Genomic DNA, 24,577 nt, shown 5'->3' on the forward strand with positions numbered 1-24,577 from the left:
TGTTGAGGCACTTAGAGAGTAGCCCTAGGAAAGGAATTTTCTTCCTCAAAAGTTCAACAATTTAGATTCTCAGTTTTAGTGACTCTAATTAGGTTGGATGTCCTAACACTCGGCGATCTTTAACAGGTTATTGTTTCTTCTTGGGTAGTTCCTTAGTTTTTTAGAAGACCAAGAAACAAATCACCATTACCCGCTCATCCACCGAAACAGAATATCGTACACTTACCAACACAACTTGTAAATTTCAATGGATACTTAATGTTTTACGCATCTCTCCTATTCGACCACTAGTTTTATATTGTGATAATCAGCGTGCCCTTCATATTACTACTAATCCAGTTTTTCATAAACAGACCAAACATTTGGAGGTTGATTGTTACTTGGTCCAATAAAAAGATCAAGTTGGAGTGATGAAACTTTTCCCCTTTCCTTTTTCTAGGTAGCTGATATTTTCACCAAACCTTTGTCTTCTCAACCCGTAAATCTCAATCTCAATAAGGTTCTTGACATTTTTCATCCTCTAACTTGCAAAAGCGTATTAAACAACTCTTTCACATTAGTCTATGACAACAATAAAGAAGTCTCACACTAGCTCATAAATTTAGCTTAACAGAATACATAGATTCTGCAAAAATTTTAGTTTTTATTATTTTTATTTGTTCTTATCTTATTTTTATTTGTTCTTATCTTTCATAAATTTTTATTTGTTTTTATTTGTTTTTATTTTTTTTTTCACAGACAATATTATATATAAATATATATATTTAATTTTATTTTTATATTTTTTCAATCACAACATTCTTCATATATTTGCTGTTCTTATTTTGTCAGAACTTCATTATAACCCTTTATTATATTGTATCCATGTTGAGAACCAATAAAATTTATTACTTTTTGTCAACAGTTAATTAATAATATTTAAAAATATAAATTAAAAATATATTATTAAATTATTAAATTAAAAAATTAAATTAATAACAAAAAAGGAGTTAAATTTTTAAAATTTTAAATTTTATTTTAGAAGATAAAATATAATTTATTACTATTTATTTTATAGGTAAAATTAAGAAAAAACATAAAAAAAAATATTCAATAATAAAAATTTTATTTTATCTTCTAAAATAAAAAACTAAAATTTAAAAGATTTAAATTTAACTAAAAAAATTGTCTAAAAATAGTCACCAAAAAAAAAAAATCTAGTAATGGTTAAGCTTTTTATTAAATCTGTCGAACCTCATTAATATTGAAGTTTTTCGATTGTCCATAATATTTATTGTAGATCTAAACTCTATTTAAAAATTTATGCATAACACAAAATTCAAATCTCTATACATTTACTTCAGCGATCGAATAAACTCACGGCCAACTCAAATTGGTTATCCAAAACATACTTGAAAAAGCCGTGTAATTAATTAGAAGGTGGCGTGTCGTGTCGAAAGCATATAGCGCCACGAAATGTGGCAGTGGCACCGTTACTTAGCTATCACACCACCTTTCCCTTTCCAGTTTCCAATTTCCCAGAGCCTCAATGAAGTTACAACTTAACTTGCTCATAATTGTGGTCGTGGTGATTACACTACAAACACACCGAGACACGAAAGGGAATAAAAACAAAAAAGTAATAGAAGATTAGAAGCTCAAGATATTTATTGCTTTATTTGTTTGACAAGTTGTTCAAAATAGTTTGGGCGATAATTAATTCAGCAACTCCGAAGGGGACAAAATAAAGGACAATGCTTAGTGTGTGAAAGAAAGAAAAAAGAAAGAAAAAAAAAAGAAATTATGAAATATTATTCTCACTCTCTCCGTTCTAGTTCCAGTGTTATTAGTTCTTGAAAAACTGAAACCGTACGGATAATCTTGCAGATCCAAAGCAGATCCTTTCTTCATAAGGAAACCAGGTCCTCTCTCTCTCAGTCACTGTGTTTTTTCTTTTTCTTTTTATTTTTTTTTATGATCTGATTTTTATTTCTTTTTCTTGCTCTTCACGTACTGAATTACTTCTTCTCAGCGTGACAATTTCGCTATCTGAGTTCGCGAGTTAGTTTTGGTGGATTGTTGTCTGTCTAATTAGCAAGAAAGCATTTGATTTTTCTTTGCATGCCAAATTTTCCTGGATATATGTTACGATTCAGTGATTTCTTTGAAATAAGAGTCTGAATTTTAGAAATCGAAGAAAATTAGCATGTTGGTGATGCTTGCTATGGGACATGTTCGCAATTCAACTCCCTGATCTGTAAAAACTAATTACTTTTGTGATGGACAAGAGGTAAGGCTCAATTTGATCATCATTGATAATGAGTTTGATTCTGAGTTTTATACCACCGTAAATCAAGTTTTAAATCAGTTTAGTGATAGAAGAATCATGATTCGTAGATATAAAACTCAGGGACCAAATTGGAAGTTACCTCGTTCTGACAAACTAATCCTTTGTTGGAAAGCAAAAATGACATAGAATATTGTTCTTATTGGATTCTTCCTTCATGTTCCAAGAGAATGGAAAAAACCTTAATGTGCTTGGGGGAAAAATGGAGAGAAAACTTGCTTGGATAACATCTCTTTTTATTTTTTTTACATAAAATATTTTCACTCAATTTTTACCACCCTAACAAACATATCCTTAGTGTTACTTAGTTGGAGAATGGGTTATTTTTTCTAGGATATTTGATTATCTTTGTGGATTAGGGTCATACTTAACATGCATTTTGATGACTTGTATGGAATGTTATATAGCTTAGAGGTTAGAGCTGTTTAATGTAGGGGGAAGAATGTTGGCAGCAACAAAAGAGTAGAGTCCAGCAGCAGAGTTGATGTTAACAGCAGCAGGGTTGATGTTAGCAGCAATGAAAGAGTAGAGTTCAGCAGCAGAGTTGATGTTAATAGCAATGACCTGCACACACAGAAACACGTGCAGTTAGTTAGAACTATCAAGCCAAATTAGCAAAGTTGTTAGAAAGTTAAGCCTTTGTCTGTGTATATATACCAGTCCCCGTAACAACTTTTAGTTGTTGAATTCATTCATAACCTCTTTTCGAAATCTTCTAGCATCTTCTATCTTTCAGTTTCTCTCTACTTCTATCTTCTTCTTCTCCTTCTTTTACCTGCTTCGTTTTCTTCTTCGTAAGAAATCTGATACCTCACATGGTATCAGAGCAACAAATGTTGATTTTTGACAACAGGCAATAAAGAAAAGAGTATTTAGTTAATATAAAACCTTTTGGCCTGTTCTTTATTAAATGCGGGCAAAAAAGGTCACCAATTTATATTCGGAGCCACCTACATTTCTTTTTTCCTTCTATATTGCTTATGGATTAGCTTGAAGAATGATACTTTGTTGGTCTTGGTCTATTTATATATGTATTTTGAGGATAACACCTTCATAATATTAGATTTTCTTATTGCATAGAATGATGCAACTTATTAAGTTTCTAACTGATTTAACAGATGTCCATCCATTAGAAAGTACAAAATCAGTGAACAAGATAAGAAGTAATGGCATCTGCAGAAGCTCGGGCTGCTTTTGCAGTTAAGCGTCAGTTTACTACCCAGGATTTGAGAATGCCTCCTGATTCCTCTGACCATCATCCATCTTCAATTTCAAAAGGTTTGGAATCTGATTGGTCTCCGAGTGAGTCCAATTCAAGTCAAGTGCTCCATGATCGAAATTCTGATAAGTTGCCGGATATGAAATGGTGGCTGCATGTGAAAACCAATGTGGGGGGAGAAGCGAATTATAGGTGCCAACATCAGAATTCTTGGGAATCTGAGCTTGATGCTTTGTGCTCACGGTTTGTTGATGCTGATGTCAAAAGTGGGGGAGATCAATCTGTCAAAAGCTTTGATACTCTTTCATGTGTTGAAAGTGCTAATTCAAGCTCAGAGCAGCCTTGGAATGTCTCTCATAAATGCATGACAAAAAGCAATGATACGAAACTCCCAAAAATTGAGGCTGCTCGGAAAAATGACTTACATTTAACACCTAAAATGATGGGTCAGGAGGACTTCTGGATTTTCGATGATCATTTTGTGGACTGCAGTGCTGATTCCTTTGTCGTTGAACAATGTAAAAGGACATCGTCTGATCTGGAATCGCAATGGATGGGAGCCGAGAAAACTAGGCCTTGGTGGTGTAATGCTGGAAAAGATGAGTTGGGTTCATTGATTTCTCAGAAGTCACTAGAGGAAACTGAGAACTGTGATCTCCCTCAGCCGCAGATTAAGCATTTAAGTGATAGACCATCCCCTAAAAGCAACCGTGTTGATTTTCATAAGAGTCTTCCATCATCCTTAGATCAGAAAGCCATGATGGATTCTTCTATTGCAAATGATTATACATCTGGAATGCTGAATTCTGGCTGTTCATTTCAGGATTCAGAAAGAGCTCTCAGGTAAATGCTTTAGAAGAATGCCAGAAATTGTGTTTACTGCTCTCTCATTCTCTGTATTTTTGGCTATCATGTTGGATTTACCTAATTCTTTGTGGAGTGAATATTACATGATGGGTGCGAAGTGGAATGGAATTAAAAGAACTTTTGAATCCATTGTTTGGAACTACAATAGGAGGTTAAGAAATAAAATCTTTCAAATTATTTACCCTCATTTGCCTTAAGAAGAAGGTATTATCATGACATATCAAATAAAGTGTTATGATAATATCAAACATTTAAGAAAGTAGTATTCATATTTTCTTTTATTTCTAAAACTATAATATAGTGTTATGATCATGGCATATCAAATCAATTCCAAATTTTTATAAAATTTTGGTAGAGTGATCTATATAGTGAAATGTTGGAACTCAACTATTGGATTAATGAAATTCATCGCGTATAAGAACTCACAATGAGGGATGTAATGCATATACATATGTTTGTATTATTTTGTGTACAAATAGGTATTTATCTTTATAGTAATTAGTTGAAAATCATTGAAGCACCAGTCATCAGATTATAGGCGTAAAATATAGCGAGTGATTATTACTTGTCATCCATGAGACATCTGATTCAGAAAAGCATGTCCTGCTTCATGAGCAGCACCTGATGGATGCCATATTAGTGTTAGTCTCTATGCCGTTTGTTTTGTGTCTGCAGCTTTGTTGGCTTGATGGAAGCTAATTTTACCATGTGTTTAGCTTTCATTGCTCCCATCAGTCCCATGAAATATTGTTGTGTTCTATGTTCTAATTGTTACTCTATACACTATTCTTTTGCCTTTAGTATATCTATTAATCCATTTTAAACCTCAGTCACCTAGCTGTCATCAAATAACATTCTTTCTCACCATTTAAGAATTTGGACGGATTTCAAAACCTCTTGCATATTATTCAATAAATACTTGGTCATTCTATTTGCCTCTTGTACCTCTACAAGTATCCATGTTCCAAGACTTCCTTCTTTGGTTAATGGGTCCCAATTCCATGATATGCAGCATTTTTTTCTTTTTCTTTTGTATTTTCCTTTTGGAAGGTTCTACACCTACTTCACTTTAGGTGTACCTGAATGTGGTTATATGATAATATCACTTTTTGTTTAATCTTACCAAGTCATGGCTCAGAACCATGCTGATTATTCTAAAACCAGGTTTGGTTATGCATGTTCTAAACAGTGAACTCAATGATGCTGAAACATATAAGATTAACACTATCATTATAGCTGAAAGCAGTTGATGTGTTTATTAAATGTTTTTTTATAGCAACAAATGATGAATAACTGAGTTGAATGAAAAATAGAGGACTTGAGTAAATCAAACAAGTTGCATTTCTCTTTAACAAAGCTGAATTTTGCAGGATACTAATGTTTTAGCAATCTAAACACTTCTCTCCAACCTCAGAGGTTACTTCAAGTAGCATTTTAGTAAACAAGCATCTAAGTATATGGTTTCTAAAATTTCCTGATATCTACATGGTATGATCTTTGTCGTATCTCATATGAACTCATAAATGGTGAACTCATAAATCGGAGTACTTCTACAGCTGCATACGTAATAATATATGATAACAATTGATGCTACTTATTCTTGTTTTTGCACATTTTATATGATGTTTTTCCATAAAATATAAGCATTGTGCGCATTGAATTCCTAACTTATAGCTGTTTTGATAACCAGAAATTCAGGATATTGTATGCCAAACTCTTTGTTGACACCCCTTTTCCTCCCTAAATTTAACAATATATTTTGGTTAATCGAACTGTCATGATCATGCTATGTTCAATTTACACCAAATACTCTAGCAAACAAATATTTGTTATCACATTATCAATTCAGTTTGCATATCTCCAGTTCCAGCCAGGGCAAAGATTCTGATTCATGTGACAATGATGACCGAACAATTTCCAAGGACAATCACAAGGCGGAGCTATTAAAAGCATTGTGTCATTCTCAAACGCGCGCAAGAGAGGCTGAAATGGCAGCACAACAAGCCTACATCGAGAAGGAGCACATCGTGAGCCTCTTTTTCAGACAGGCTTCGCAGCTCTTTGCTTACAAGCAATGGCTCCACATGCTTCAGCTCGAGAATCTCTGCCTTCAACTCAGGAACAAGAACCAACCATTGTTGAATCTCCTCCCAGATGTTAAGAAGAGTTATCACAGAGGTGCAAAGAGGAAAATCAGAAGATGTGGGGTTAGAAATTGTGCATTTGCTTTTGCTTTGGGATTAAGTCTTGTTGGTGCTGGTTTTTTTCTTGGTTGGACCTTAGGGTGGATGTTCCCACTAATATGAATTGCATTCTCCTGTGCTTCATAGTTCATACTAATACTAGATAGGTTCTTTTGTGCTTATAAAGATCCAAAGAAATGTATTTATGTGTGTGTGTGTGTGTATATATATGGTGGTGCTGTCTGTGATTTCCATTATATGTAAAATATTCTTTATCAATGCAGACTTAATAGTTGTATACAATACAGAGGATAGTGTACCAAAATTCGATTAGAAATGTATATTATGTGGCTTCAGAGTTCAGACTTTAATTGGATATGCAATATGTTGCTACTTGCTACAGTTCTTTTTCTTGAATAACGTGTGTACTAATATAGTCTTATTTCTATTGTGGAGCTTCTTCTTGAGCTTAATAAAGTCTGATTGAATTATAAATCTAAGGAAACTATTCCCCTTAGATTCTGCAGGAATTAATTACCGAGTGGAACATTTAACCTATAGTTGACTTGGTTCCTAAGTTACCTAAATATATTGAAAAATCAGTGTCTCCAAAAAAGCGTGATGCGCAATTGTATTTTAATGCAGCGTTACTTTTTCAAATGAGACAATTATTTTGAATAACAATTTATTCATAAACTGTATGTAAAATTGTAAATATAGAAAAGAAAAAGCTAGAAAAGTCCTCAGGATAAAGACTAAAAGTCGCAGTCATACTAAACTATTTTGAGTATACAAAAACATTTCTAGAACCACTAATTTGTCAGTGTTGGCAAAGTCGTTTTCGTTAGTTAAATGGTAGAAGTTCCGGAGTCTTACATAGAGCCAAAGATTTAATTTAAAATAAACCCAAAAAAAAAAAAACTCGCGTGCAGTTTTCTTTCTATAAAATTGTTAGTTGAAAATTGTTAGATAATTTAATATATTTGATTAAATTGTTATTTAACTATCAATTTCACATAAAAATAATAACTATTCTATTGAATTTTCAAATTAAAAAAAGAAGAAGAAAAAATCGTCAAACTTAACTCTAAGTAATAATAAATAATATAAAATCAATGTATCTTATAAATATAAAAAAAAATTAAAAGTTTACTACTGTTTCAATTTCTAAAAGTTACATAAATATAGTTTTACTTTATTTCTCGCAAATTAAAATTAGAAATACTATTTTGAGAATTGAATTTTACAACTACATGATCATTTCACTGCACGGCTTTCTTCTTCGAAAATTTGTACAAATTTGGACAGGAAACAATTCATTTGTTTTTCCTTAATATTACAAACATTTTTCGAAATATTATATCTTTGTAATTTTCAATAGCAATATGTTCGAGTATAATCCATAAGAATGAAACATCAGCACTGAACAATGTAGGGGATGAGATTGTGTGCCACGTTGATAGATATAAGTCAATTCTGATTCTGAAATGCAAACAACGTGAAGCCCTATTTCAACCACACACATGTAACATGCCAGTGGCTAAATTGAGCAAATGGACCACATCATGCACCCCTCTTACTGAACACATTTTTTTAAATTTTAACATGATAATGTGTGAGGTGAGTTACATAAAAATAGTGTAATTTTGTTATTTATCAAGATATGATTTTTCTTTTTGAAATAAAAAGCTCAACACAATAAGGTGGAGCATCAATGTTGAACTGTTAACTACTTCTGCAACACCTGATTCTTGATTTCTGAAAATTCTGTCATTCATTTTCAACCAAGTGCTCCAAATGATAACAATGAAACCAAACTCACCAATATTCTATTAATTTGACTGCACGATTGATCCCCTGAACCACATAAACTTACGATCATTTAGTTTTATATCTACCAATTCGACAAAGCTGTTAACACACTAGCACATTTTCTTTCTTCCAACTGCACAACCTCATTGAAGACACCCATATAGTAAAGAGGAGCCTGACATATTTTCGAAAAAAAAAACTCAACTCTTCTCACACAGCAAGCTTCTATTCTCTTGTATGCGCACTATACACCAAACAAACAGCACAAATAAAATTATTGTTTGTTAATTTTCTTTTTATACACAACTATCTCTCCCTTTTATAACAATTACTCAACTTAAATATCATAACATCCCACATTATTAATAAGATATGGTTGATATGGGAATTCCACAAGAACTTCTATCCTATAATTTGTTTCTTGCGAATTGTTTTTCTTTAAAAATTAAAAATTGAAAACGACAATTTGTTTTCTAGCAAAATGCATTTCAAAAGATTGAAAATTTAAAAACGAACATTCGCATTCGTTCTGGTGAATTATTGTATTTTAAAAAATTAATAGAAAAAATGACAAATAGATTTTTGATCTTTTGATTCGTAGATATTTAAGTTTTTGAGAATTTGAAAATATATGTAAGTCTTTAATTTTTTCAAAACTTAGACATATTGATCTCTCATGTTCACTTAGTCTGTCAAATCCAATGAAAAAATCAAACGTGACTTGGTTGAGAATTTTTAAGATGAAATAAATTAGACTCAATGATCCATGTGTACAAATTTAAAAAAATTATAGACTTAAATATATTTTTAAATTCTCAAAAACTTAAATATTATTATATTAACGTATCAAAACGTTAGAGATCGATTTATTCTTTAAAAGACAATTGTCTAAACAAATTTGCTTTTTAAAAATATAAAAAACATCACAATTTGTTGCGAATGATTTCTCTTATTCGGTTATTCCCTTTTTTTTAAGTTTAATTTTATAAAATTAGTATAAAATAATTTTACACCTACTTTTAATTATGTAATATTATATTATTAAAAAAATTATTTTTTATATTAAACACATAAATAATTATTCAAAAAATAAATATAATTAGATCGGATAATTTTATAAAATATTATATATTATTTATATATTAAAATTATACTCATTTTCGCAAATCACTCATAATCTCAATTTTTTAAATATCACCAATTAACCAACTGTATTAAATTTTTTTCCCTACTAATAAACACACCATTTTCTTTCTTTTGCCGGTTAGGCCGCATTTTTTTATCTTGCGAAAAATTTTATCTATTTTATTAGATAGATCTATTTTAATAATTTTACATTATATTTTAATTTTGTTTATATTTATCTAAATATAATATTAAATATTATATTAGTATTTTGTCTATTATATCTAAATATAATATATAAAAAATAATTTTTAATATTTTATTTTAAAATTTTGTTAGAGAACTAATGGTATATTTGTACAATAGGTTATATGAGTTAAAAAATGAACATTCCTTATACTATCCAGAATAACTATCTGAGTACTAGGGATAATAAACATCTCATCCCAAAATCTTAAATTGATTTTGGGGTTCACCAAGAAACTCTTAACTTTTCGGATCTAGAGTTCTGATACCATGTTATAATACCACTCATCCTAAAAGTTTTAGCTGATAAAAAAAGATAACACTAATAGTTATATCTCTAATATTTTTTTAAACCTCTATTATATATATTGTACAAATATTTCATTAACTTTCTATATTTTATTTTTATTTTAGTATCTCTATTTCAATATCATGTCCTGTCTATAAAAATAAATCCAGTCTTATATACTTTCGAAGATACTTATTACATATGAGAAATTCTTACTAAATTTATCATGTTAACATGGAAACTACAGATAATATATAAATATTAAATTAATATCTTATTCTATTAATTTTAAAATATTTTGTTTTTATCTTATTATTATTAATTATTATTTCTTTACTTTTTCTGGTTCCCGTCTAAGAACCCAAAAAAATCTTGGCACTCGATTTAAAATACTAAAATAGGATAAACCATCGTCCATCGGGTTTGGAGTTTGGAGTTTGGACTTTGGTATTTGGATACCGACATGAAATGTCAATCTGGCATGGTTATCTAGAAATAGAGACAGATCCAAACATGTTACTACGAAAGAGTCCAATTTTAAACAAAATTTTTAATTATTTTTTATTATATTTTTTTATTTCATAAAATAATTTAAGAAACATATAATTATTAAATTGATTTATCAAAAGGTTTATATATATATATATATATATATATATATATTAAAAATTATATTTTTTTTACAATTTAATTTTTAACATGATAATTATATAAAAGAAATATAACAATATTAATAACACATTATGAAATTATAAAATATTAATTTATAATGTGTTTAATTACAAAATTATTACATTTCTTATTAATTAAAATTAATCTTTTTAAAAAAATTAAAAATAAATTATAAACGGTTAATTACATGAAAGACACATAGGTTTTATAGAATAATTTTATAAATTTTTTTAACAATATAAATTTAAAAGAAAAATAAATATTTTTTATAAGAAAAGAACATCTAAAATATATAATACGATTACCAAAATATAATTACGTAAGTGATTATTAATATTTTATATAATAATATAAATATTAAATACGTTAATATTAAAAGATAAATAATTTTTTAAAAAATAGATATACGGATTATTATATAAAAATTAATTTAAAAGATACAAAAATTTAAAGATATAATATTAAATTGGTGAAATAAAAAATATTAGTAAATTAAATAATTGAGGCATAAATTTATTATACAGTGAAAAATAATATATATTAAATTATTAAATTATGCAATATTTTTTATTTTTTTTAAACACATATATCATATATAAGCATAGTTTTTTAAAATTTTGGGAGGCCAAAGTCACTACTCGTCTGTCGTCTCCTTTTATATTTGTCTTGTCTAGCTAGAAGTGCGATCTTCTTCTTATTATTTATTTATTATTTAATGAAAATTTTTTTCATATTTCAAAGGCTTTTAAAGAAAGAAAAGACTATTATTTAATTATTTCAATAAATATTTAAAATACCGATAAAATTATCTATAAAAAATAATTAATTATTTATAAAAGATAAATTTTATATGATAAAAATATTTAAAAGTTAAAAAATTATTTTAAATTTTAAAATTATTTTTATTTTTTGCACCATCACTTTCATTATTTACACTTTTTTTTTCTTTAATTATTCTAATTTTTTCTAAGAAACCATGTACAGAATCTTCAAATTATTACTTATTAGCATTTAATAATTAAATTTAAATCCCACCAAACTCTCAAGTAATGTAATTGAACTTGGTATATTTTCAGGGACGGATGTTTGTATACGAGTGTGGGCTATGATTTGAAATTTTTTTAAGTAGTATATGATAATAATATTTATTTGCCCCACTAAATTATTAAATTTGACCCCACAATAAGTTTTTACTCAACTTTTAGTATTTCATAGTCAATTTAAAAGTTTCATATTAGATGTTATTAGAATGATCAATTTTTAATTTAAATGAAATTTGTGCTTTTTCTTAGAAATTAACTTAAAAGAGTGTTATTTATCTTTTTTTTTTATATTAGTTTTAATTTTTTCTGTAACTACATTAATTGAAAAAACTTTTTCAACTATGAATCTCAATAAGAATTGACTTCTAATTATATAAGAAGTAAATTTTTAAATAAGTATTTACTTATATATATGTAAAAGAAATACTACACATCCAAGTCTTTTTATGAACTAAGTCTAACCAAGTTAAACAATAAAATTTAAAATAATATTAATCATAACTGATTTTTGTTGTTTTAGACAAATTTGATTGGACTTGGTTAACAAAAAAATATGAATATGTAGCATTATCCTATATAAAAAGACAGATATTTATAAGGGTAAAGTATATTTTTTGTCCTTGAAGTTTGGCAAAAGTTTTAAAAATACCCCTAAGTTTTATTTTGTTTCAATTTTGTCCCAAAAGTTTTCGATTTGCATCAAATATACTCTCGGAGACTAAATTTTCAAAAAATTTAAGGCCAATATAACAATAATGCATGAAAATTATACTTGATTTGCTTGTGTTGAGGGGTTGTTCTTATGAAATTGTTGTTGAATCGATCTTAAATTTTTTGAAATATTAGCCGTTCAGGGGTATATTTGATACAAATCGAAAATTTTTGGGACAAAATTGAAACAAAATAAAACATAGGGGTATTTTTAAAACTTTTGTCAAACTTTAAGGACAAAAAATATACTTTACCCTATTTATAAATGATTATTTTAGTGTTTTAATTTGTAAAATTAGATATTATAAAAACTAATCATGTTATATTTACATAAAAAATAACTACTTGTATATATATATTGAAATAAAAAATACACATTAAAAATAAATTATATAATACATATATTTATATACAAATACATAATAATTATTAAATAATTTGATAACTAATTTTTATGTACATATAATATTTTTATTATAAAAATATATATATTTTTACCCCCACTATCAAAATTTTCTAGATCCGTCGCTGTATATTTTCAATATTTTTATTGAACCCTAACTTTAGAATCCTTAACTTCCTCAAATATTCAAACTAGAATGATAGGATTTTGTCGAAAATCTCGTCATCAATGCCGCTAAAGAGGAGAAAGAGGATCGGAGTTTGAAAAACTCTACCTGGTCTTAGAAGAAAATTAGTGTTTTACATATAAGTCTTTTTAATAATTAAGTATAATTAATTTGGCTCAAATTTAACAAAAATTAACCTCAAATTAAAGTGCGTGTTATATGTTGAATAGTGTGAACGTTATTATGAAAATGGTTCTTTTCTTTCAATCAAAATTATAACGTTTGTCAATGAATAATAGCTCAAATGACATAGTCTCCCCATACTCAATTAAAAAATTGCGGGTTCGAGTCTCCTATCTTTTGTAAAAAAAAAAAAAAAACTATAACGTTCAAAATTCAAACCAAGCTCATAATCTCTCAAAATCGTCGCAAAAAGTAAAAAAAAGTCCAAAGCTAAATTCGAAATCTTCACTAAAAAATACAGAAAAAGAACATGAAAGATTATTAAAGACACTGTTCACTAATCATCTAATTTTCTCAATTTTCTCTTTTTCATTTCGATCGCAAAATACTACATAGTCATATTTCTATCTATTTAATAGATTCATTTTGTGTTATTACATTAAAATACATATTATTGTTCTCATTATACGCTTCATTTGGTGATAACTATGTTAAGTCGATGTAAAAATATTTACGTAATATTTAAAAGAATTAACATATTTATTTGACCTGTATAATAACACACTGCACATATAATATGATATAATCAACATCATCCAAAAAATATAATAGCTGCCCTTAACTTAAATGTATCTAATAAAAATTTATTTTATAATATTATACTAAAATTTGTTCAATATCTAAAAAAATAATCCATATGTATAAATAAATTTTACAAAGTAGTTTGACAAACTCAAATTGAAGAGAGTAATTTTTTAGATCAAACTTTTGATAAAGTACGTACTTGATGAGTAACACCAAAAAAGAGTGCTGTGTTAATTAGTTATGAAAAGAGTGCTGAATAATCATTGTGGTTTGGTCATTTTTTAAACAAAAAATATTATTTGTCTTTTTAAAAAATTTAGTCTTTGATAATTTTTTTAAAAATTTATTTAAAAAATACTTAGTTATACTATTTTTAAATCTATATCACCGTATTTTTTGACAACCTGTATGGTTGATAAAATATTTTTTAGTTTTTCAAAAAGTTACTTAACATGTATTGTATAAATCACCGTATTTTTTTAGTGTGATCTACAGTTTTTGTGAAGTGATGTTTATTAAAGAAAAGTGTTTTGTTGCTGAATTTGTTAAAAAAATAAAAAAATTTTAAATGTATCGATACATTAATATTTCAGTAATTTTTAATTATTAATTTTAATTATAAAAAACATATATAATATATAATTAAAATTATCGATTAAAATTTACTAAAACACTTATGTATCAATATACTTAAAAACTTTCTAAAAGAATAAAGGTTTGTCAAACAATTGTGAAGAGAATTGAATGGCCAACAAAAATAACTAACTTCTAAAGTTATTAACTAAAAAATTATCTAAATACATGCCAAATATATTTTTGAAACAGAAAACTATTATTTCCGCCAACTTTTCCTACCTCTCCATATTAACTGGTAACGGACAACTATATGCTATCTAGATATAAAAAAGGACAAAAAACTATAATAAGCCAAGAAAAGTTGCAAATTACCTAAATAAGCCAAAGTGAAATTCGTTTTAGCAATGAGCCAAACCATATATTTATATAATTCGAACTAATGTGGTTCGAATTACACACAAACACACGCACACACATAATTCGAACCAGCTTGGTTCGAATTACACACAAACACAAGCACACACATAATTCGAACCAGCTTGGTTCGAATTACACACAAATACACGCACACACTAATTCGAACCAGCTTGGTTCGAATTACACACACAATAATTTATGGTATAATTCGAATTATGCTGTTAAAAAATTAATAATTTATTAAAAAAATTTATTAAAAAAATTAATAATTTAAAAGTTAAAAAATATATATTTTTATTTCATACGTTAAAAAAAACTAACAAAATATTTAATTACGATACTTCTTTAAAATATTAATGAGCTATCAATTCGAATTCCATACAATACTTTTCTGTTCATTTTTAATAGTTCATGAATATTTTTTAATAAATTTCTTTAATAAATTTTTTTAAATTATACTACAAAAAATATTTTATCCTATGCAAAACAATTTTAAAAAAATGGCTTAAAAAATGTTAGGAGTACTATAAAAATTTGTAATGTTATAATAACTTAGGTAAATACATGCATGTACTCAAATTTTAAATAAAATACTCTACATAGTCAATAATAATTTAGAAATGAAAGAAAATATTTTATTCCATACAAAATAATTAAAAAATATATTTTATTCTATACAAAATAATTTTAAAAAATGGCTTAAAAGATGTTATGAGTACTATAAAAGTTTGTAATATTCTAGTGATTTAGGTAAATACATGATAAAAATATTTTTTCTTTAATTTCTAAATTATTAGTGACTACGTGGAGTATTTCTTTAATGTCTTAAGTTATTAGGACATTACAAATTTTTATAGTACTTCTAACATCTTTTAAGCCATTTTTTAAATTATTTTGCATAGAATAAAATATTTTTTTATGGTATAATTTAAATAAATTTATTAAAAAATATTCATGATAATTTTTTAATAAAATTATTTAAATTATATGGTGAGATATTACATGATTCGAATTACGCATAGCGAAGTTCGAATTACTCTGATTCAAATTATATGGTAAGCAATTCGAATTCTATACAATACTCTTCTGCCCATTCTTGATAGCTCATGAATATTTTTTATAGTACTCCTAACATTTTTTAAGCCATTTTTTTAAAATTGTTTTGCATAGGATAAAATATATTTTTTAATTATTTTGTATGAAATAAAATATTTTCTTTCATTTCTAAATTATTATTGACTATGTAGAGTATTTTATTTAAAATTTGAGTACATGCATGTATTTACCTAAGTTATTATAACATTACAAATTTTTATAGTACTCCTAACATTTTTTAAGCCATTTTTTTAAAATTGTTTTGCATAGGATAAAATATTTTTTGTAGTATAATTTAAAAAAATTTATTAAAAAAATTTATTAAAAAATATTCATGAACTATAAAAAATGGACAGAAAAGTATTGTATGGAATTCGAATTGATAGCTCATTAATATTTTAAAGAAGTATCGTAATTAAATATTTTGTTAGTTTTTTTTAACGTATGAAATAAAAATATATATTTTTTAATTTTTAAATTATTAATTTTTTTAATAAATTTTTTTAATAAATTATTAATTTTTTAACAGCATAATTCGAATTATACCATAAATTATTGTGTGTGTAATTCGAACCAAGCTGGTTCGAATTAGTGTGTGCGTGTATTTGTGTGTAATTCGAACCAAGCTGGTTCGAATTATGTGTGTGCTTGTGTTTGTGTGTAATTCGAACCAAGCTGGTTCGAATTATTAATGATTCGAGTTCGAACCACATTGGTTCGAATTATATAAATATATGGTTTGACTCATTGCTGAAACGAATTTCACTTTGGCTTATTTAGGTAATTTGTAACTTCTCTTGGCTTATTCTAGTTTTTTGCCCTATAAAAAATATAGTTACAAATTAGTTACTATAAGAATATAGAATGTATTTATTTTATAGTTAAAATGCAACTGAAAATATAAAATACAATAATAATTAATTTGTTATGTTTATTAAAAACTAATTATTTTACTACAAAAATTTAACACAAAATATACAACTAAATACTTTTAATCTTTTTTACTAGATAATTATTCATAAAGATATTTTTATAAAAAATATAATAATTAAAAGAGAAATACTAAGTGACCTAAAAATTTATCATTTTTAGCCATTATTTATTCATCAATTCAATTCTTTTAATTTAGTTATTTTAATTTAATAATCTAACAACATATTTTATCTTATATTTTTAAATATTAATAATTAATTAATAATTAAAAATAATACATTTTAATAATTTTCTAATATTTTTAATTAAAAATATTAAATAATCTAATATATTTGATTAAATTACTTAATATAATCCGTTATAACTTATAACATCTTAATTAACCTCTCTTATTTTATTAACAAATCGCTTAACTAAACTAAGCACGTTTTATAAAACTTTTCCCGGACCTGTCTGACTCGGTTCAATTCAATGTTGGCGTTGCCACTTTGACATTTAAACAAACCCATTTCCGCGTCGCGCTGAACCGTCCATCCTACGTGGAATCCACCCATTCATTATCCGCCACGTGTCCCCGCCCAACTTCCACCGCTACCCTATATTACCTCCCCCAAAATGCGCCCTCCATTCTCCTCCTCCTGCTCCTGTTCCTGCTCCTCTCTCTCTCTCTCTTATTCAATTCCCAATCCCCTCGCTCCCTCACGCGCCGACGCAAAGATGCCGTATTGCGAGGTCGGAGTCCACCAATCCTCCCCCTCCGCGGCCGCATCCTCCGCCGTCGTTCCCGTCGATAGTCCCATCAACAATGAGATAAAGCTATTCTATCAAACCTACGGTCGCGGCACTACTAAAGTTCTCCTCATCATAGGTCTTCCATTCTTCTATTTTATTTTATTTTTTAACCATTATAATTTACTTTTTCCTTTTTTTATTGGATTTTACTGATTTTGTGGAGATGAACGGTCAGGATTGGCTGCCACGCACGAGGCGTGGGGCCCACAGATAGATGCCTTCACCGGAACCACCATCCCTAACGACGACGTTTCGAGCGGAGATGACAATGAATGCGGTGAGGGTATCGAGGTTTGCGCGTTTGATAATCGGGGCGTGGGAAGGAGCTCCGTGCCAGTCCAAAAATCCGAATACTCGTGAGTTTCCGAGTTTCATTCCGTTACAATTTTCATTTGATTCCGCATTTTGGATTGAATTTGGCACCTTTTTTTTTGTCTTTTTAATTTTGAAGGTGATTCCACTGATTCGATTTCTTATTTTGTTCTTTTGTTGAGTGGTTGTACTTTGAGCCACGCTTGAGTTTCATTAAATGGGAAAATCGTAGACAATTAGATTTTTTGCTAGAATTTTGTTGTGATAATGAGATGAAATTGTTGTGAGTCCCACCATTGGATGAAGAAGTGGTCTCCACCATTCTCTACTTTAGCAAAGGTTCTAGTTATCCTTTGTTTTTAACTGTGCGACCATTTTTGTTTTCTTTATAGATTTATCTATCTTGTTTGCAGCACACTTAGGATTACAAATTGAGGAAATTTTTATTGGAAATACAAAAAATTTAAGTTTTCAATACTTTTATTTTACATTTATTAAATAAAAAAATTTAAAACCTTCCACTAATAATAAGTTTATCAAAGGGCACATATTAGCTAAACTCTTTCTTTATTTATGTTCTCCAACACCTTTGTCAATTTTGAAATGAACAAAGTGGAATGGAAGTTTTGTTGAAGGTTATGGATTCTGGCTTGTCTTGATTGGTGATTATTATTGGCTGCAGAACCACGATCATGGCGAAGGATGCAATTGCATTGTTAGATCATCTAGGTTGGAAGAAAGCCCATGTTTTTGGGCACTCAATGGGTAAGTACTAGTCTTGGATAGTGAAATTTTCATTTGGGGAATTTTGGAGTAGGTTTCTGCATTAATAAATTAATCCCAAATATAAACTTTATGTTGATTAAGACGATTCCAAAATGTAGCTGATATATATCCTCCTGAGATGATTTCTTGAAAATTGAATCGGTGCTTTGGAAGATTAACATGCTGCTGACAACAGCATCTTTTGCTTATGATTTAGATTTGAGAGAATTTATATTGCCACTCTTATTTTGATCATGACACTCTTTATTAATGACACTTTTACATGATTTTTTTAAACATATTCATGTAATAGTCAATGGAAATAGGAGTGACTATCCTTTCCTTAGATTTGGTTGTGATTCTATTTTGTATTATAGAAAAATCTGCTTTCTGGTTTTGTTTATATGTACACAATTTTAATTACTTTTCCCTATCATAACAGGAGCTATGATAGCTTGTAAAGTAGCAGCATTGGTTCCTGATAGAGTTCTCTCCTTGGCATTGCTCAATGCAACAGGGGGAGGTTTTCAATGTTTTCCAAAGGTATTTTTGTATAACTATATCTTTCAACACTTGGTCAATCTAAAAAGTAATTTGGTTTGTTTTTAGATGAAGGATTTCATTTTTTTTCCAGTCAACATTTTAGACAGAGTTATGTACAATTTATATTACAAAGTTTAATTTCTCACTCATTCTCTGCCCGTCAGTGATTTAAGGGAACAAATATCATAAATTTTTGTACTCCCTTCTAACTATCAAACCAGCTCGGGTCAGGATGTGGCATGTGTGAACTTGCATACCATAAATTTGTTTATACCCTATTCTTGTTTTTAATTCGAATTTTGAGCACAATAAGGCAATTCTTTTAGGAGACATGTTGAAAACGTCTCTTTCCATAAAACAAGGGGTGTTAAATGAGAAAAAAAAGGAAGAAAGTGCATTTGTACATGTTCGTAGTGCATCCGTATTATTCCTTCTTCCTTAGATTCTTGCTTTCCATTGTTATTATTAAAAAGACCTTTCTAACGATCACCAAGGCACAAAAATTTTGACCAAGGAAAAAGCCCCATTGAGTGTGTGCCATAGGCTTATAGCACATGTCAATCACGATACAGTTTCAGGCTTATAGCACATTGTAAAGATTCTTTTTTTCCTTCTTCCTTTTTATGTTTTGTTTTTTGGGTATTTTGGAACCTCATGCAACTATGCAGGCACTCACACTCCATGCTGCTGTGTAGGTAGACAATTCACTGACCAAACTTGCCAGAGAAATTTTTTATGGCATTAAAAATTCTATAAACTTCCCCATTTGCTGGGTTGAAAGAAACAGGTTTATGAACTATAATAATTTTCTTTACAACTGGGGCAAAGGGAAGAAAGAGAAAAGAAAAGTACAGAAATCTTAGCTATTGGGGGAAATGGGTAATTTGTAGACTCATCAATTGTTTATATGTTCACTAATCTGTATTTGACGTTGGGTTATGATATATTCAATCTGATCCATGGCATATAAGATTTATAGGCTTTTACCATGATTTTTAATTTATGTCCACGAACGTAGTTACAATAGCTAAAATCCTCATTATCTTTCCTTTTTCTCCCCTTCTTTTCATCAGCTTGACCGACGAACATTCTCTGTCGCTTTCCGTTTCTTGAAAGCAAAGACTCCTGAGCAAAGGGCTGCTGTTGACTTGGACACCCATTACTCACAGGTAAAACATTTCTTGTATTAGTTGATTATATCCTCTTGATAATCTGTCGCCATAAAGTATAGTTGAAAAGGCCCAATCTTTACGAAAGTGTGGAAGGAGAATTAATAAATTGAATTACTTAGGCTGTACACAAACTATAGATCTATGTTCATGAACATTTTATTTAAAAAATGCAGGAATATCTTGATGAATATGTTGGAACCGAAAAGAGGAGAGCAATATTATATCAGGTATGATATATTAAATATAAGCTTTTAAGCTAAGCAGTTGTTGTGGAAACCTATGTATTTAGTTTCTTTCTAACTTAAACTTTTGAAACATAATTTAAATATTTAATTTACAAAAGTTTAACTTTGCAAATATTTTACAATAAAACATTAGCTTTTATTCAATTCTCCATTTCCTTGCCCTATATTGAAAAATAATCATGTAGACATTCCTTTCTGTTTTTTACCCTTTCAACTCCTGGACACCCTTACATGGATCACATATTACTAATCATCATGCAATGCCTGTTTAAGCATTCAGAAATTGTTTTCCTAAGTTATCCTAATTCAATTTCACTATTTCTCTCAGCAATATGTCAAATGTATATCATCATCTGGAATGCAATCTAGCAGTGGTTTTGATGGCCAAATGCATGCATGTTGGACACATAGTGTGACTCAACCAGATATTGATGCAATGAAATCTGGAGGTTTTCTTGTTTCAGTCATTCATGGAAGGTGAATAACTGCAGACATTTATGTAATATGTAATGTAATACTATTTTGACACTTGGTCATGTTAAGATTACTCTGACAGGCCAAATAATGCATGAGCTCTACGTTCACACAGAGTTCATGTGATTTGCACTGCTGGCTTTAGTAATCAGATCAAATCACGAAAATCATGAAGCATATTGCAATACATACCTCCAAACCCAAAATTTCGTTAATACATTGCTGGCTTCTGGAACCAGATTGAATCACGAAAATCTTACCGTGATTCATATGATCATAACTGCACTGTTATGTAATATTGCTTGTCAGCTAGTCTGCAATATTATCCTTACAGAGAAGCGAAATTAAAATTATGCATGAAACATACACAGAATTATGCATGAATATGCGTACACATGCACAGAGAATTCATCTTTGACAAGGTTTTTATCCTATAGATTCTGATTATACATTTCCTGCACATTCAGGCATGACATAATTGCTCAGATTGATCATGCAAAGAGACTTGCTGAGAGGCTTCACCCGATAGCCAGAATGGTTGATCTTCATGGAGGTCATTTAGTGAGTCATGAGCGGCCTGAAGAGGTATATTATGCAAGTAAAAGATGTGATAAATACCTGATTACTTGAGTTCTGTAAAAGTAGCATGTCGTACTTTGCCTGTTCAGATTGGCATTTGTAGTATTTGCAATGTTTGATACTGGAAATGAACTTAAAAGAATTTAAAATTCAGGTTAATCAAGCACTGTTTGACTTGATCAAGGCAGCAGGAGAGAATAAGAGCCCACATGATTGGACTAATTTGTCGACGAACCAATCTTGTAAGTATTCCATATTGAAAGGAATTCTTTCTCTTGCACTATGCTATTTGGCATGAGCTCACATAAGTGCCATCAATGTTTCCTGTAGCTCGTTAAGCTCCAAGAGGAGATGGACCCACATTGGTGGGTGTTGGGGCACATTTTCCGACTCAATACTATATTGCTATATTCACATTTTCCCATTTTTGTGCATCAATTGCTAATTTGCCGAGTCGACCTAAGAAGCTTTTCCCCATAACAAGGTTGATTGAGTAAATTCCAATTCTAACTAACCATAGCTAATCCTTCTCTTCCCAGTCACAAACCCATTTCACTGACTATGTTAAACTATTAATTGTTTTCTACTTGGCTAGATGACTTAATTAGCACCTAACAGCCTGAGCCTCCACATATACACAGCAAAGAGCCATTTTTCAGTGCATGCCTTGTCCCAGATGGATTCACGGGTGAATTCCTATGACATGAACTAACTGGCTGCCGAGCACACTGAAGGAATGACGATATTTGCACTGACATTACCACTGCCTGCCTTTGGAAGTTTACTAACAATAACAAAACAAATGTTTAAATTTAAAAAAAAATATATTACCAAGAAGGTTGACCAAGAGGTTTTCCCTCCCTAGGCCACTAAAACTTTTCTGGGCATGTGAGTTTCAGTGAGTGAGCATACTGTCTTATATCACATTCATCCTTATTTGAAAAATAAACTACTAGTCAATAAGAGTGCAATGTGCTCTGAAGGATCTATTTTTAGGCTACTCAGATATCTCATCAATCCAACTATAGGCTTATGTGGCTAAAGTTACAATGATTATGGAAGAGTAACATGTCATTCTTAATTTGCTTACTTGTTAACTTGAATTTATTCTGATATGTTACATAATGGTTTTGTGCAGGGTTGAAAGAGAACAGAATGTTATTTCTCAGAACAATTCAGGGTGGAAGCCGTGTCTCCTTTAAATTTTCCCTAATAGAAAAACTCTATCTTTGCCTACTATACTTGTTTGGTATCCTCGTTTTAGCATTCGAGAACGGAAGAAAGCTTCTAAGAAGCTTAAAACCAGTTCGAGTTGGATGTTCCCCTTCATATGTTAATGTTGATAGTTCATAACCTCTTCTTTTTTGGTAATTATTTAGTTTTTCTGCACAACAATCCTTACATGATTACTTTTTTTTTTTTTTTTAGCTTTTTACACATTATAAGTGCATTCAGACTAAAGAATTCTTAACTCCCTCTCATTGCAGGTGGTTGAATATTTAATTTTTATATCCTCAACGTGAGAGATCTCAGCACTCGTTGTGCAAGATGAGGCTCATGTATTGCGGCAATGTAGATTCTGTGTTTTCTACAGGAGTAAAGGGTTTCTTCTTAGGAAAAGTTCGAAGAGGATTCTAGCGTGACCTAACATTTCCCTTCATTGGCTAAATTCAGAGTCAGAGAAGATGATGGATGATTATCATTCATTTTGTATACCATAATTTTATATTAACAATAACAATTATCCCCAAAAAAAAAAAAAAACAGAGAGAGAGAGAAAGTATAGTTCCTCCCTACCAATTACCAAATACTTTTGTGAAAATTGTATATTGGATAATGTAAAGCAAACCTAAGATACCTTGAAATGAAAACCTTTAGAATTAAATTTTAATAAATTCTTAATTCTTAATTTACCTGATTCTGAATCATTCGAGTGTTTGTTTCTTAAGGCTATCTTGGAAACAAAATGTGTCACAAATAAATTAATAAATAATGATATATAATTAAGTAATTATGTAACATATTTTCTTGAAATGTTTTAACTCAAACATTTAATTTAAGGAGATTACTGAGGTACTTATGAAGATACAGAGTAGTGATTGAAAAATTATTGAGCCTTATTAATTAAAACCAATTTTAATATTAAGCAATTAGTTAGATCAAAAGTCCTGATAAGATCATGAAGCTCATTCTAAGGCTGAACTATTTCATAATTTTACTTGTGTAGCACCATACCTTTTAGTAGATGATGTAACTAACATTAAGAATATTTAAGACCATATGTCACCTTTTACAAGAACAAAAACTCCAACAAATTTGTATTTTTAAATACACTCTCTATCTTAGACTTGTCTCTTACTCCAAACATATTCTTATAAATAACTATATCAATCTAAGAGACTTGTAAGCTAGTGTAAGAAATGTTAAATTTGGGGGTGAAAATATGTTAGTACGAAAAGCCGTTGTCATGGACACGAAACAAAATCAGAATAACCCTGTAATAATGGTTCAAACTTGAAACAAATTCATGCATGGGAAGAGAAAACATAATAGCTAAACAAAGCCTATGCCGGACGAAAGAGGTTTTAACCATAATATGAATTTCTCATTCTAGCACGTAACTACTCCAAAAGAAACGTAATTTTTGTTTTCTAAACTTTGTACGTAAATCCATATGATATATATTGGCATGGTTTGTTATTCATCCTATTATCCTAAACCATAAATTAGAGAGAAAACGTACCAGGTACTTTGGTTACTGAGACAGAGATGATGATTCTGGCAATGTTGGCTTGCAAACATTGAAGAAAAGAGTTCACAACACACAGCTCAAATAAAAAGAAA

General features: G+C 29.1%; 2 protein-coding genes and 1 long non-coding RNA gene across 9 annotated transcripts; 2 read left to right on the forward strand and 1 right to left on the reverse strand.

Annotated features, from left to right (window-relative positions):
- Positions 1 to 1,250: 1,250 nt before the first annotated feature.
- On the forward strand, positions 1,251 to 6,966 carry LOC112755378 (uncharacterized). Of its 7 annotated transcripts, XM_072221353.1 has the most exons (5): positions 1,673 to 1,901; positions 2,012 to 2,269; positions 2,761 to 2,956; positions 3,445 to 4,388; positions 6,277 to 6,966. In XM_072221353.1, exons 4-5 carry the CDS (start codon positions 3,493 to 3,495, stop codon positions 6,716 to 6,718), a joined length of 1,338 nt encoding a protein of 445 aa, XP_072077454.1. In that variant the 5' UTR covers positions 1,673 to 1,901; positions 2,012 to 2,269; positions 2,761 to 2,956; positions 3,445 to 3,492; the 3' UTR covers positions 6,719 to 6,966. The 7 variants fall into 7 exon arrangements, with proteins under 7 accessions (XP_025659218.1, XP_025659213.1, XP_072077455.1 ...); XM_072221354.1 differs by lacking the exon at positions 2,761 to 2,956 and having other exon boundaries at positions 1,574 to 1,901; XM_072221351.1 differs by lacking the exon at positions 2,012 to 2,269 and having other exon boundaries at positions 1,576 to 1,901; positions 6,262 to 6,966.
- Positions 6,967 to 17,310: 10,344 nt separating this feature from the next.
- LOC112755381 (uncharacterized) lies at positions 17,311 to 23,628 on the forward strand. The gene is made up of 11 exons (XM_025803434.3): positions 17,311 to 17,719; positions 17,819 to 17,999; positions 18,638 to 18,720; positions 19,163 to 19,263; positions 20,337 to 20,432; positions 20,609 to 20,662; positions 21,009 to 21,157; positions 21,622 to 21,739; positions 21,888 to 21,975; positions 22,872 to 23,100; positions 23,221 to 23,628. The coding sequence occupies exons 1-10, from the start codon at positions 17,467 to 17,469 to the stop codon at positions 23,084 to 23,086; spliced, it is 1,338 nt and encodes a 445-aa protein (XP_025659219.2). The 5' UTR covers positions 17,311 to 17,466; the 3' UTR covers positions 23,087 to 23,100; positions 23,221 to 23,628.
- On the reverse strand, positions 19,972 to 21,626 carry LOC140180394 (uncharacterized). The gene is made up of 2 exons (XR_011874603.1): positions 21,347 to 21,626; positions 19,972 to 20,475 (listed from the first exon to the last, which is right to left on the reverse strand). It is a non-coding gene; the product is annotated as an uncharacterized lncRNA (long non-coding RNA).
- Positions 23,629 to 24,577: the final 949 nt, after the last annotated feature.

This window comes from Arachis hypogaea, chromosome 16, assembly GCF_003086295.3.
Source record: "Arachis hypogaea cultivar Tifrunner chromosome 16, arahy.Tifrunner.gnm2.J5K5, whole genome shotgun sequence".
Classification (NCBI taxonomy): Eukaryota; Viridiplantae; Streptophyta; class Magnoliopsida; order Fabales; family Fabaceae; genus Arachis; species Arachis hypogaea.